The 16,901-nt window shown below is 35.5% G+C and overlaps 1 protein-coding gene across 1 annotated transcript in view; it reads right to left on the reverse strand.

Annotated features, from left to right (window-relative positions):
• Nucleotides 1–3,406: 3,406 nt before the first annotated feature.
• The window catches only part of LOC105441859, a 42,586-nt gene continuing 29,091 nt past the window's right edge, over nucleotides 3,407–16,901 (reverse strand). Inside the window, exon 5 of the mRNA XM_011673409.2 lies at nucleotides 3,407–3,728. Coding sequence (XP_011671711.2) covers nucleotides 3,407–3,728 — 322 coding nt within the window. The remainder of the gene's footprint in view (nucleotides 3,729–16,901) is intronic.

Here is a 16,901-nt window from a genome sequence, read left to right on the forward strand (position 1 = left end):
AGCCATTGCTGGCATCTCCCTCACGATCATCACACGTTTCCTCTATCGTTCGAAAGCAACAGGCAAGTTTACATATGAAATATGCTGACAAGTACTCGAAAACACGTTTTGATTGATAGAATTCTACCCAATATTGGATAAATTTTACCGCTTTTTCATATATTAGGGTATTTTCCGTCAGCCATTTTGATATATAGAGACGGGGAGTAGTTTTTTGTAGAAGTAAAAGAAGAAAATTAATGTGCCTACATGCGTTTTTTTAAAATATTTTTTAAAAGTTTTAATCACGAAACCAAACTCTATTTGAAGCTGCAATACAGATATGAAATGTTAATGCTGATGTGCTTTTGTTTTTAAGGTCGACGACCCTCCGGAAGAGATGAAAACAAAGAGGAGGTGACCCTACTCAATCAAGGTATATTTAATACATTGCAGTCTCTAAATATGTCCCGACGTTTGCTCCGGACGTCATTTCGTCAGAAAGAGAGTTTTGACTTGGATTTCATTGGTTTCCTGATATTTAGGGTTAAGGGTAGGTCAAGGGTGTGATTTGAAATTGGCTCACAGGAATTGCCACTGGATCATACATGTAGGTCGTATAATCGGTATAAAATAGACGTAGCTCTGACTTTATTTAGAGGTTTATTCATCATTTTGTTGACAGTAAATTGTCGTCTGGAACGTTATATTGATATATATATATATATATACGTATATGTGTATATTTTATTTTAAATTCTACATTTATACCTAAAGTCTTAACAATAATATATCATTAATTTTGTCAATGCTATTTTAGTGCATTAATAGGCTAGTACCCATTAAATTAATTTGGCGTGTTCTCACGTCTTACCCTATTTGCCTCGCCTACACCTTTTTTTGCCCGTAGTTACCAATCACTTACATTTTTTGACGCGGTGGTTCTTACCACTTGTTTCAGACGGTTTGCCTTTTACATCCGAAAGGACCTTTATTGGGTAAAATTAACAAAACTCATTTTAAAAGAAGATTGAGTTCTGGAGAGAGGTAAATATAATTTGTGAGCGTTATCATTATGCAAGTGTGGAAAAACATGAGAGAAGAAATCTTCACTCAAAAGCATGGCTCGTCAAGTGCCTTCATACTCTAAATATGACAAATAACAGCTTAAAAATGAGGCAGGATATTTATGCCACATGCTTGTAAAATCAAATGTAGCTTTACCATGTACAGTACGTCTTACTCTTTCAAGACTTGGCCAGATTTACCACCATTTTGATGACTCAAGAACCTTGCAGTACACACCAATACTTATATGCTACATGATCAACCATTTGTGATCAATTCCACACCGTTTCTTTCACAATGCGATCGCATGACCTGAACTCAACTTTATCTTTAAGAGTTTATTTAGCCCTAAAACATCTACTTTTAAATCTTGATCTGTGTGTATTACTTTTTGTTCATATATTAGGGTATTTTCCGTCAGCCATTTTGAAATATAGGGACGGGGAGAAGTATTTTGTAGAAGTAAAAGAAAAAAATCAGTGTGCCTACATGCGTTTTTAAAAATATTTTTTAAAAGTTTTAATAACGAAACCAAACTCAATTTGAAGCTGCAATACAGATATGAAATGTTAATGCTGATGTACTTTTGTTTTTAAGGTCGACGACCCTCCGGAAGAGATGAAAACAAAGAGGAGGTGACCCTACTCACTCAAGGTATATTTAATACATTACAGTCTCTAAATATGTCCCGACGTTTGCTCCGGACGTCATTTCGTCAGAAAGAGGGTTTTGACTTGGATTTCATTGGTTTCCTGATATTTAGGGTGAAGGGTAGGTCAAGGGTGTGATTTGAAATTGGCTCACAGGAATTGCCACTGGATCATACATGTAGGTCGTATAATCGGTATAAAATAGACGTAGCTCTGACTTTAATTAGAGGTCAATTCATCATTTTGTTGACAGTAAATTGTCGTCTGGAATGTTACATGTATATACATATATATATATATTTGTATATTTGATTTTATATTCCACATTTATATCTAAAGTCTTACTAATAATATATTATTACATTTTTCAATTCTACTTTAGTGCATGAATAGGCTAGTACCCATTATATCATGTTCGGTCGTCAATCATATTACCTTATCGCTCTTCTTGCATCTTCCATAAGCATCATAAGAATATCCAAAATCTATTTTTCTTTGTATTTTCAGTATTCATTTCATTGAACGGAAGTAGATAATTATTATGTGATACATAAATGAGTTATGTGATCTATGATTAAATACACAAACCGACTCATTCAACTTTTTATTGATAACAAGTGTAACGTTTCTTGCTTTCCACAGTTGATAGTTCAGTCTCGCTCCCATCCTCTACCGTGAGACACCGTAACGTGATGAGGTACAGCGTTTTCATATACTGCGTAGTGAACGTAGTGAACAAGGCATCGTACGCGTTTTTCCTTCAAGGGGATATCTCCTGATAAATTACAAGATAACATTTATCGCCAGAGAATACCATGTATAGGCACTACAACACTCACAAATACACACACTCAAACAAATACACACAAACCTCTAAACACTAGCAAAACCCTCACACACATACATACACAAAGAAATATACAGTATATATGTATATACATATATATATATATACTTAGATTTGGTCCTTATCCAATATATATATACGTATATATATATATATACTTAGATTTGGTCTATTCCTCGTACAGTGCTCAATGCTTATGGGCAGAGCAAAATATATATTGGATAAGGCAGACTAATGGAACATGGTTGCAACTCCGAGTTTCACGCCTTGCAAGCGTTCATCAGGCAACTGGTAGCATGATTACTCTACAATCTACAATACGTTCAAAATAAGGCTTAAAGGTAAAGACCAGTATTGGAAACGCCCCAATTTCAAAAAATGAAATGGAAGCTCTCATTACCAATCATGTGAAAGAATATGTTTTGACTAATACATGATGATAACAAATTTGCCGGAAAACCACTTACTAATTCATATATTTGGTAAATTTGTTTCTCTCATGGTCTATGAGAGATATAGGGTAGTCCCATATACATCTTTCTGTGTATAGTGCTTGTAACTTTACGAAGAATGGGCCAAATTTCTTATCATTTTGATGATTCCAGAACCTTGCAGATGCTAGATGCTAGATGATCAACCTTTTCTGATCGATTCCACAACGTTTCTTTCACAATGCAATCGCATGACCATAACTGGTCTTTACCTTTAACTAATACAATACAATACAAAACAATAAGATTTACTCATGGGTGAAGGGGCTATTGTAATTGCTCAGGTACTGCGATGGAATTTTAAACATGGGAGGGGGTATCGCAAAATAGTCTTCACCAAGGTGCTGGTACATAAATATATATATATTTAATTAAGTATAGTCTCTTTTGAAGTTGCAGAGGTAGAATTTGTTTTCATGGCGGCATTTGGAGATGAGTTCTGGTCCTTTGTTCAGGAGTGACTGTTTCTTGGCGTTGATGATGGCAAGCTTCTCAGTTAGGCACAGGTTGCATTTCTTTGTTTCGCTGGAGTACGCATGGGCCTTGCTGGAGATCGACCACTCGATGGTGAATGGGGTGCTTTGGTGTTTGAGTTGCCAAATGTGTTTGGAGAGTTCTGTGCTGTTTTTGTGCTTCTCATGTCGGAAGGACTGTAGATGGTTGCCGTACCTCAGCTTGCCATCATGGGAAGTGCTTATCAACAAGCCTCAGGAACGATCTGCCGATGTTGGTTGCGACGTTTTTTGCTTAATGGAGGGTTGAACCAGATAATGTTTCGTTTCTGGTTTTGCTTTCTCCTTGTCGGGCGCTCCTTCGTGAAATTCCATCGCAGTACCTGGCCAATTACAATAGCCCCTTCACCCATGAGTAAATCTTATTGTTTTGTATTGTATTGTATATGTAGATTGTAGAGTAATCATGCTACCAGTTGCCTGATGATAGCTCGCAAGGCGTGAAACTCGGAGTTGCAACCATGTTCCATTAGTCTGCCTTATCCAATATATATATGTATATATATATATATACAGTGCGTCCCAGAAAAAACGAAACCGACAATTATCGATGTTTTATCTTAACTCAATCACAATTATAATTGATAAGTGACACATATTTGGAAAGCTTAGATCCTCCTCTTTCATTTGATACAACTCGTATAATCCATATTTCACGCATGAGTGATTAAAATGAATTTGAAGACAGGATAACAAAAAGTAATTTGGCGGACGGTATCTGAATTTCAAAAAGAAAAACACATTTCTAGAAAGTTGAGTTTCTGCCCTTACATATGACACCTCAGTCAGGAGAAATGAGTTAGGAATAAATTTTATTTTATTTTAAAACGAATTCGTTTTCACTGGCTTTCTGCTGTAGCAGCAAACGGATTTAACAAAAGACTTAACTCCGTTTCGTTGACATTCAGCCGTAGACGAAAGACTTCATGCATGGCTGATTGTCAACGAAACGGAGTTAAGTCTGTCGTCCATTCTGCTTGTTGCTACGGCAGGGAGCCAGTGAAAACGAATTCGTTTGATAAAATTATGGAAATGCAAGCACTACTTTAAACAAACAGAATTTTGTCATTCCTTGCTCATTTTCACGATTGAGGTGTCATATGAAAGGGCAAAAACTCAACTTTTTAGAAATGTAATTTTCTCTTTGAAATTCAGATACCGCCCGCCGAATGACTTTTTGGTTCCCTCTCTTCATATTCATCTAAATCACTCATGCATCATATGAGTTGCATCAAATAAAAGAAGAGGATCTAAGCTTTCCAAATATGTGTCATTTATTGATTATAACTGTGACTAAGATATTATAAAACATCGATAGTTCTCGGTTTCGTTTTTTCTGGGACGCACTGTAGATATACCGTACTTATATACACTGTCGCTCATATAGTTGGAATATTTTTTTACCCCAATTTATGGTATTATTTTGACATTGATTTATTCCTAATAGATCTATATAATAGTATACATTCTCAGATTTTATTGAATAATAATTTGCCATTGTTTAGTCTGCGTGACTTCTAAAGCATGTGTATGCTACTATGCTTATCAACTACGCCCTTAAGTCATAAATGATAGTAATGAGGATAAATGCCCCACAAAAGGGCACTAATATAGCACATGGACACGTATTTTTTTATCCTGAGGCCTCACAGTTACGAGGCCATTGCTTTGCCACTGAACCATGACTTTACGAAGCGGGGGCTAGGGTAGAGGGCAGTTCCCACAAATAAAAATATAAAAAAAGAAAATGCAATAAATTATCAATAATTCATTGAATTACTCCCCGGTCCCCAACAGAAACAAATCTTCTGTGTGCCCATGCCTCTAGCCATAATGCATGGCCGTACAGCGGATTTGTTAATGTTTTAAATTTTGAGAGGGAGCTATGCAACATAAAGAGTTTATTATTACATTTTCATCACTTTCGGCTCTATTTCAACGGCCAACGATTATTGAATATTGAAGGAAAGCATATGCTTCAAATATGTTCGTTTGAACCAAATTCATGACCCGATACCCAAACTTGTATTTCCTTTAACTTTGGTAGCCTGAGCCATTTATACACATTAAAATTTATACAGATAGATAACACAGTGTCTAAGATATGTATACAACTATATGTTAGTACAAGTATGCTCTGGTTAACCTTTTCGCTGTCAAAACATTCCTTGCTGTCACAAGGATAATTTTTTTTTTAAAGTTCTGTACTGTACTAAATTAAGCCAGAAAGTACATGGAAAGAATTTTATTGTGAGTTTACTAAAAGACAATTTTTAATCTCTGTAGTATCTAGTGTAAAGTTCCCCTGATGCAACATGCGAAATGGCATATTTTTAAAATGCATTTGTTTTTTACTGGGGTTTGGCCTTATCTCTTCTCGTGCACCAAAACTTCAATATAGATCAAAGACCCATATTACTGAATATAAATTCATCTAAAATATTTGTATGCCACTTATATTTTGTGTGATCTCCTCCTGTTAATTTTATTAATTTTTGTATTGGGGCTTTCTTTTGTAATTGTGGTTGTGCAGTTGTTGTTTCCTTTTTTTAATTTTCTACTCAACACCTTACAATTACGTGCTGTTTTTCGTATGAAGCTGACGTTGGTAATTTTTGCTCAACTTTTGACGTATTTTTATATTAACGAAAATGGTGTTGTTATTGTTCATGCTGCTGCTTCTGCCGTAATTTGTTATTATGTCGTAAACATGCTGACATTGAGTAAGCCCTATATGACAACATTCGTTCTGTTTTACATTTTACGGAGCATTTTCATTTAATGTTATTTTTTTTATCTTTACTATTTGAATAAATAAATGTAGAATGAGCTCCATGGTCAATGTCGATTTCGACGGCATCTTGAAAGAAATAGCTAAGGCCCTATGTACAGATATAGAGATTGATAATCTCGGAGTTGCATTGGGACTTCAGCCCTCATCTATTCGTCGTTACATTAACGCAAACGCCCAACAAGGAGGGAGTTATATGGGAACATTGGATATGCTCAGGACGTGGCAAAAAGGACAAACAACGTTGACAGAAAAGGCGGAATTGAGGTCGGCACTATTGAGAGCTGGATTTGTTAACCTGGCAGATGAATATCTAAGCTCTTCCAATCCCGGTGAGCTAAATTTAGCATGTGGCAATTTTGTTTGAGTAGATGCTTTTAAAAAATGCATTTCATACAGAAATGGAGAAAAGTGCTGACAGGTTGCGAAGCAGATTATGGTCATGAATAAATTACTTTCGTTAGAGGTAAAGGCCAGTTTTGGAAACGCCCCCCGCTCAAAAAATGAAATGGAAGCTCTTATTACCAATCATGTGAAAGAACATGTTTTGACTAATACGTGATGATAAAAAAAAAATATTATTATTATTATTTATTTCAAACATACAATACAAGGTACAATAGAATGGCACATACGATACAAAGTATGACAGAATAAAATTGGCTTCCCCTGCTGCACCTCCCGAAGTTGCCGGGAAGAAAAAAAAAGGAATGTAAAATTCCTATAACCCGTAAGTCTTTTCTTCCGACTCCAGGAAATGTATCAGGTGATGCCTTAAATATTATACATAATCATAATTATAACAAATAAAAATAAAAGATTATTGATGACAATGCATAAACTTAAAATTAAGCTCGATAAATTGCAATATGTTAACTCAGGTGTCACTGGCATGTCTGTTTAAATGAAGCAAACAAGAAAAGTAAATAGCAGAAATTGGAATTGAATAGTAGTTTTGGAGATTTTGGAGAATAGAACTAAGCGGTCAGTTTGAGATGTGCGATAGAAACAATTATAATAAGGGGAAAATACAAATCAATCTCCTAATATTCAAATTATATATTCAATCAAAATTGTATCCAAACATCAGCTTTTGATGTTTGTTACATGTGTTCATAGTTTATTCAAAGTAAGATTTTAGTTGCGGAGGGTAGCGCAACGGCCAGGAAACGGCCTGCTAATTGATATAGTTGGTAAATTAGTATATCTATCTGGACTGGATAAATATAGGAAGTACAGTGCTTGTAACTTTACCAAGACTGGGTCAAATTTCTTATCATTTTGATGATTCCAGAACCTTGCAGTACACACCGATACTAGATAATCAACCTTTTTTGATCGATTCCACAACGTTTCTTTCACAATGCAATCGCATGGCCAGAACTGGTCTATGTCTTTAAGGTCAGAATAATGACAATGAGTTTTGACCTGTACAAGAAACTGAAAATGAATGAAAAAATCATTGTGTTACATGTCGTGAGCATAGTAAACATTTGTATCTATTATACACCAGAACGTTTCATGTGGCGAAACCGAATTGTTCCCCTTTTTTCCAGGGCAACAACAAGAAACAGCCACTGGCTCTTCATCGGCTGCCATGTCAGCCCCAACCAGCATTAGCAGGTGAGCTTCAAACATAGGCATACAACCAGGCGCGTACGCAGGGGAGGGGGGGGGGGGGGGTTGGGGGTTAAACCCCCCTTCCCCCTTTGGTAAAACAAAATATAATTTAAAAAAAAATAATAATAATAATAATTATACCAATGGCTGACCTAAAAAAGTTGACCTTACCACCCCCCCCCCCCCAACGGAGAAAAATGTCAATTTTTCAAATTTTGGAGACCAAAGAAAAAAATTCCTCTTACTAAACCCCCCCCCCCCCCCCCCTTTTACAAAGATTCAATCAATTTGATTTTGGCCTGTACAAATAGTGGATTGTTGATGTAGACAAAATATGCTAATGTACCTGTTACTACTCATTTAATGTATATTATCAACAAAGAATAAAAGATGTCAGTCCGTCACCTAATACACTTAATCATGTATACAAGTGAAGTCTACAAAGTAACCTGGCTTCCTTGCATAATTTAAATACTAGGACACTGCTAATGCTTCAATTTCACAGATATTACATACTTGACATATTCACAATTCCTGCAAAGTTCCACAGAATTTGATGATTGGCTGCAAAAGGGACATCAATATAGATGTACATTATATTGAGATGCCTTACCTACCAGAAGTATCCCTCTTTTGTCACGTGTATAATTTCTCTTCTTTGCTTTAACTCACGCGAATATCAATACATTATTGAATCCCTTAGATTATCTAACTTTTACAGAATAATCTGTCTTTATTCATTCAAGTTATTAAATTCAGGTATGTTAATATATTGTATCATGTCAAACAGAAGAGAAATAACGGATGAAGCGATCTACAACTTATCCAGACTTTTACCTGATGGGAAATACGGCAGGCTGGGCAGCGTCTTAGGATTCCCCTACAACTACGTAGAGCAGATATTGAAGAAAAGGTCAAATGACTTCAGGGCTGCTTTCGTAGAATTATTGCAAGAATGGAAAAACAAGGGTAGATCCATGGAGGATCTCGATGCAGCTTTGATGAAAGCAGATCTTGGTGAACTTGTATCTAAATACATGAACTAGTCATGGCAAAGAGAGTGTACGACAAATGCTTTCTTTACACTAACCGAATTCTGAACTTAATCCTAGACCAAACACTATTTACTGAACCCCAATAACCTTAAATAAAGCCCGTAACAATGGTAGTAAAATATAAGGTCAAATATTTGACATAAAGCTTTGTTAAGTGCTATGTTAAAAATTATGTAATTTACCTGTTTCAAATAATGGTATTTCAATAGCCAACATGCGAATTGGACACATTCCGTGTTGCTAGGTAGAGCAATCCATAGGCCCTAATTCACAAAGGATGTTTGTAGACAAAACTACGTTTATGTGCGTCAACAATATATTACTGTATTATACTTTATTACTGTTTCGGTGGCAGCACCAATAAAGCCTTTGGCTTTTCTAGCTTTTTCCACATTCATATATATTTTTGTTGTTGTATTGTATTGTAAATGTTTCTCTTTAACTTGTACGCTATGTTTTGTATTTTATATGTTTGTTATGATGTTTTTATGATGAATGAAATAAAGTTCAATTCAATTCAATTCAATATGACGCACATAAACCTAGGTATTTCAACAAACCTCCTTTGTGAATTCGGGCCATAATGTTTGTCCTACCTGGCAACAATTGATGGGGGTAACTCGCATTCTCAATATTGAAATATAAGTAGTCGTAACAGATAAAATAAATAATTCATAACAAGTCACTTAAAAAAGATTTGTTAATTGTCGCTGGAGCATGTGTTGAATGACCGGCTAGGAAGCAAGCAATTGCCACCACTATTGCATTTGTCTTATGAAATCACAGGAGCGAATACTTTTCTCAGTAATACGTTTGTTTATGTAAGTATTATTCCGGGCAATTTCCATTGGTGCTAATGTTTACATTTAAAATACAAACACTGCATGATTTTTTACAGAAAGAATGTCAAGGAATTATAAAATTTATATTTTAGTTATATTTTTATTGTTTATCTTGTCAATTTGTGTATCAATTATAGTTATTGACTTGTTAGCCTCGTGCATGATGCGATGATAATGGAAATAGATATAATACAAAAATGTTTTAATTTTTAGAGGTTTTATGATAATTATACATTTAATGACTAATGCAGGTGAATGTAAAATTAATAAAATACTGATAGTCAATACGTATGAAACGTGTATTGTACTTAAGTCTTACTTGAAGACCTCAAAAAGTAATCGTTTCGTTTGTTGCAGTGGTTGAGTGGTTCACTATTCTAGTGTCAGCACCTGACAGGAAAGTGTATAAAGGAACGTGAAGATTGACAAGGGAAATACAAATATAACGAATTATCGATTCGTTAGCAATTTTTTTTCTCACTGCAGTAATTACGTGAGAAAAGTGAGGTAATTCAGCAAGATTATTATACCTTAAGTCATTATGGGGAATTAAATGTAAATACATGTACAGGACTGAATTATATGAGTGTTCTTCTACCTCTTCGCGATCTCTCTGTCACCTTCCACTCTCTTGTCCCACTCCTCCTTTCTCTATTTAGATTCTTTATTTATTTCTCCCCATTCTTCTCTATCTCTACTCCATATCAACTTGCTCTATTTTTCTTTTCATTTTCTTCTAACTTCTGATAATTAAACTTTTGAAACGTAAAATGTAATATATTTAGGTGTTATTCATTGACATTTCACTAAATGTGTATGAGGGCTAACAACAACAAAATGTTGTATTGCCTTTTGCGTCCGACCCAATTTTTTGGAAAACGACGGTCAGCTTTTTAAAAAAGTTGTTTTGTTAAACCGTTAAAAAAAAATGTATTAAGCATTCAAAACTGAGAAATATCAGCCCAAAATTTGATATCGATTTCCAAGCATGAATATCATGAGCTAAATCAAGGATTTGTTTTAAGGACCTGATACAAAGTTACCGGATCCTTTTAATAAAAGCCACTTCCTCATTCTCATGAAAGCCCCCTTCACCTCCGATAAATTTGCGTATTCACATCTGATAGGTACCCCGTTTCTTTCAACAAATCACATTTTTGCTTTTATTATCAGTGACCCTTTTTTATTCTCATAAGTGCCCTTTTTCATACCTGGTAAGTGCCTCTTTTCAGGTCTTAGAAGTGCCCCATTTTAACCTCTGATAGTTACTTTTTGTACTTTGACGCGTGCTCCTTTTCTTTTCTAATAAGTATATCCATTTCGATAAGACTCCTATTTTCCGATTATCATTAAACGTGCCCCTAATTAACCCTAAGCGAGCGTGCCGCCTCATGTTAGGGCCACGTTTTGTCTCGTATCAAAACGCTCTTCAACTGTGTAAAGTGTCCTCTTTGAGTGACCGCAGAGAATGTCTGTGCCTCAAATTTGCAAAGAAGCTGCTCGAGCATGGGTCAAAGTTTAGTCATTGGCTGCCCTAAACACGTGGGGACTCCCATTCTCGAAATCTGAGAAATAAAAGCAAGCTCACTGAAATGTCATGCAAAACGACACGGTATAGAAACAGTCCGTTGCCATATCTAGTCAGATTGTTAAACGCTCATAGTACTGAATAATTACCAGTTTCACCTTCGACGAGCACATTCATTGTTCTCTACTACTTTCACTCTCTCAATATCCCTATTTTCTCCTCTCTTTCAGTGCTGTGCTGCGGAGCGGGGAGACCCACTTCATGGCTTTCTTGTTCTCTAGCTCTCTGTCTTGTTACTCTCACTCTTTGTCTCCCCTCCCTCTCTTTCTCTCTCTCCTCTCTCTCTCTCTCCTCTCTCTCTCTCTCTCTCTCTCTTCTCTCTCTCTCTCTATCTCTCTTTCTCTCCCTATCTCTCTCCCACCCTCCCCTCTCTCTCTCTCCCTTTTCTCACTCTCCTTCTTTCTCTCTTTCTCTATCTCTCTCTCTCTATTTCTCTGATATAACTTCCTAAAAAAAAGGGTGACATGTGATTGCATTTTTTAATAATGTTATAGAATTTTACTTTTTTAACTAAATCAGATTTAATTGTACAAAATCCTGTTTGACTTTTTAACGATTCCCAAGATGATACACTTTATATCGAATATTACAATGGCAACCTTTTACCGATGTTGTTATGCGAAACTTATCTTCTTTTTATGCAATATTCTACATGTACCTTTTACTAAATTGGCCCAAATACAAAATGTTCTGCATTTTACCTACAATGTATAATTTGTATAATCTGTTTAAATCATTGGAGCATCTATTTGACTTTATAATTCCTGGATTTGGTTTCTGTTGTTGTCTCTGTTTCTGTTATTGAAGAAAACACCATAACCATACCTTACCCATCTGGCTATGCATTTTCCAACCAAAACATTTAATTCTTTTGAATATCAAAAATGTATTACTATTCATATATTGTATAAGTTTAATATATAATTTTATTGCCAATATGGTAATACAATTCGAATTTCTGTATATGTATCAAGCAATTTGCCAAGGTCGTTGAAGCACAATTATATATCATATGTACAAAAGAATTCCAATTTTACTACCATAATGCTACCATGCATAATGTCTTACGTGTAATTTTACTTTGTCACTGATGTATACTTTGTAAAAGAAACTGCAATTCGGCTCTCGGGCCGCAAATGTTTTTAATGAAATAAACCATTTTAAATAAATAAATAAATAAAAAATAAGGCCGGGGGACCATTATGCCCCCCTCCTCCGAAATTTTTCAGATTTTTCTATTTCGAGTCTTGCGCATCTTTTAAAACAATTTGTTTTGAAAATCAGACGTACAGTATCAAAGTCACGTGACCTTGTGTCTTTGCATGTCGGCCCGAAAATCGCTAATTTTCGTGATTTGTGTACAAAACATATGGAAATAATATTTTTCCTAAAAAGAGATAAAAACATTGGGTAGTAGGTCTTGTTTAAAGGTTAGGTGTTTGTTTTGGGAGTCAAAACAGTTGAGTTGTATTCAGAAATAAAATAAAACAACAAAAACAATAAAATGAATAAGTAAACAAACAATGAAATAAATAAGAAATTATTAAAACGAGAGATTACATAAGGAATAACCTAGCTCTTCCAATTTTTTTGTCGTATTATTGTTTCAAATGGTTTAACGAATAGCCTACATGTCATGAAAAAGAATGCTTAAATATATGATTTATGGGTAAAAAGGTGAATGTTATGATCTTTTTTGCATAAATTACCATAAATATGCAAGTGAGAGAGTTTTTCAAAATAATTAATTTACCATAGTATTTTATACACTTCACTTGACATGCGTGCAAATTTTCACGGCGATCAGCCGTTTCACGACCGAGATCTTAGGGGGGCATAATGCCCACCCCCCCCCCCCCCTCCCCCGACCGTATTAAGACCTCAAATAGCCCGGCTTTTGTAGGATTAAAGCGACGAGGAGCATTTTCCCCCAAAACTCGCCAAAAGCCAAACTGTTTTCTATATGATCGGACTACAATCCAACTTTGTTTGTTATTGGAAAAAAATTGCAACTTACAACATCTGATATTAATATTCAAGTATGTAGAATCTTAATGATAGAGGATCTAAATAGACAAATAACTAACATTACACTGTCGCTCATAAAGTTGGAATATTTTTGTTTTACCCCAATTTATGGAATTATTTTAAAAATAATTTAAAAATAATAGATCTAGAAAATATTATACATTCTCAGATTTTATTGAATAATAATGTGACAATGTGTGTTTTGCGTGACTGCTAAAGCATGTGTATGCTACTATGCTTATCAAATAGGGGACCTACGCCCTTAAGTCATAAATGACAGTAATGAGGATTAATGCCACACAAAAGGGCACTAATATAGCACATCGACACAGTTTTGATCATGGGGCCTCACAGTTACGAGGCCATTGCTTTGTCACTGAACCATGACTGTACGCAGCGGGGGCTAGGGTAGGGGGCAGTTTCCATAAATATACAAAAACACAGAAAATGCAATAAATTTTCAATAATTTATTGCAGTTTACCCCGGTCCCCAACATAAACAAATCCTATGGATGGCCATGCATTATGGCTCAAGGCAGGGGCACACAGAGGATTTTGTTATGTTAGGAACCGGGGTAAAATGCAATAAATTATTGAAAATTTATTGCATTTTCTGTGTTTTTGTATATTTATGGAAACTGCCCCCTACCCTAGCCCCCGCTGCGTACAGTCATGGTTCTGTGACAAAGCAATGGCCTCGTAACTGTGAGGCCCCAGGATCAAAACCGTGTCGATGTGTTATATTAGTGCCCTTATGTGGGGCATTAATCCTCATTACTGTCATTTATGACTTAAGGGCGTAGGTCCTCTATTCGATAAGCATAGAAGCATACACATGCCTTAGCAGTCACGCAAAACACACATTGTCACATTATTATTCAATAAAATGTGAGAATGTATACTTTTATCTAGATCTATTATTTTTAAATTCATTTTAAAATAATTCCATACATTGGGGTAAAACAAAAATATTCCACCTATATGAGCGACAGTGTATATTAATTATGTCAAGCGATTTAAAGCTTTTTCGTAGGAAGAAAAACAAAAGCGGCTCAGAATCGTAGTGATGTCGAACCAGTAATGGGAATGTGTTAGATTTTGAAACCGATTTGCCTTGAATTTTGTTTAGAAGGCTTAAATGCAGTAAAATTATTATTTTGGGGATCCTTATCATAATCTAGAACCTAAATTAGGAATATAATGTTTTGGTCTAGATTTCCATATCTATTATTGCCAATTCTTTAAAAATTTGATCGCATGATGGTTGTACAGTATATTATGCGGTTAGTTCTACAATAATATTTACATGCTTGCAGGCTCCGAGGTCTCAATTAGCAACTAGGTTATTTGATATGGATAGTGGGTTTTCCCAGCCAATTTTCAAAAAACGTGTTTCATACGACATGTATCAACTAGATCGTGTGAAAGCAAGATAGCACCTATAGTTGAATACAGCTTTGTTACTCAGTCTCTCATGACAGCAATAAAAGGATGGTATTCCCCTTCAGACGGGTAAACATCTTTTGTGAGCTATCATCGAGTTTCAGAGTCCACTGAAGTCAATCAATCATCATCCGTTACACTTATGAACACAACAATTTGAACTCAACGACAACCTAGTACAAGCTTATATCCATAAAGACATCACATTAAAAGTTGTGGGCAAACATTGAGTAAAAAGCACACAACGTTTGAACGATTATTGTTACTTGTTATTAAAAGAAACTTTGCATGCTTATACATTTATGATCATAATGGTCCAAGCTGTCTGTGTACAATGAGGATGCAAGGGGATTACCTACTCATATTTTATATAAACCCTGTTAAGATGATCACAAATATTTTCAACAATTCATCGTTTATCCCCCTGAAATCGTGTGACAAAACGTATTCGTCATTGGGCAGCACTGTTAATACATTCCAATGGGTGATGGACAAAGCCTATTAAAATTCCATTCAGGATGATTTTTTTTCCGACGGTCTTGAGATCGAGCTTCTTTTTCATAATCTTGTTGATTCAACAGTTAGATATGTGTGTACGCATGTCCTCAAGAACCAGCTTCATGTACAGCCACATCACGATCAATCACTTTTCCACCATCTTCTTTGCGTTTTCATATCATTAACATTCCAAACTTAGCATTTTCAATGAGTATGCATTTTGCCTCCTGAAGTTGTTGTGTTCGGTATACCCGACCCCTAAGTTAGTGGCGACCTCACTGTAATAGTCTGCATGTAGGCAACCTGCCAGTTTCAGGAGAAACTTTTCAATGACGATTCGGTCCGACCTAAAGATACTTTACACACACAAATCCATATTAACGTTGATGATAATAATATACGCTGTTGCCCACGAAGTTTGAATAATTTCTTTTTCCTCTTTTCATGAAGTTATCGTGAGAATAATGATTTATTATTTAATGACGTACGTGTAACCATGATAACTGTGGTAACTCCTGTAATCTAGGACTGATCATACATCTTTGAAGCCCATGTTGCCTGCATCTTAATGATATATTGATGATCGCAAAGTGGATTTATAATGTCATTAAGTGAATAAATCAATACAACTCATTCACTTTTAATTTTTAGAACGCAACATTTGCTTACCTAGATAATTCATTTTCAGAAAACATTCATCAGAATGTTAATATTATACATATTCTTGAAAAATGCTAATTTCATGTTCGTGTACAAGGATGGATCTGTTTTTGCACTTGACGCTGTTTAATGAGAATACAACATTTGAAAGAGAAATTAGATTTGTGTTCTTCTTCGTACGTATCAGCATGATGAGACAAGAATGCGCGAAAATAATTATAAGTGCGTGTGATTGTGGGGGTGTTGGAAAAAGAGATCCGAAAATAGACGTTATTAGAGAGATTTTACTGCGTGTAGCTTTTAATTTGACTCGATATTCCATGATTTTAGGTAAGCTGAAGAGGTATCTTTAAATATACTCTTAAAATGGTTAAGGCAGGGGGCGGTTATCATTCCTGTACTATCGATTGGGTCCTAAGAAAAGGCCCTTTTTTATTATTGGGGTGCAAGTGTTGGGAAGGAGGAAAAGATTTGCTTGTTCATTTGCATTTACAGTGCAAGAAAACGATTCTAGATTTTTCCTCACGGTGTTTCGTTGGTAGTTGCTAGGCAAACACGACGATAAACCGAAATCAAAAAATCTTCCTTGCGAGTGTGGTATTATGAAACGCCGGCAGAAATGTAACCGAATTGTGCTAGGAAAATGCCCACTTTTGACACATTGGTAAATATCCGGGCTGCGGTCATGTGACTCTCTTCGCTTCCGTGTAATCGCATGCAGATGAGCGACTAGTCGTGCATGCGCACTACTCCTCACAAATCGGAGTGAGCAAACACCGATGATTTTTTTTTTTTTTTTTTTTTTTTTTTTTGGGGGGGGGGGGGGCTT

Source organism: Strongylocentrotus purpuratus, unplaced genomic scaffold (genome assembly GCF_000002235.5).
Source record: "Strongylocentrotus purpuratus isolate Spur 01 unplaced genomic scaffold, Spur_5.0 spur5_scaffold_1, whole genome shotgun sequence".
In the NCBI taxonomy this organism is placed as follows: Eukaryota; Metazoa; Echinodermata; class Echinoidea; order Camarodonta; family Strongylocentrotidae; genus Strongylocentrotus; species Strongylocentrotus purpuratus.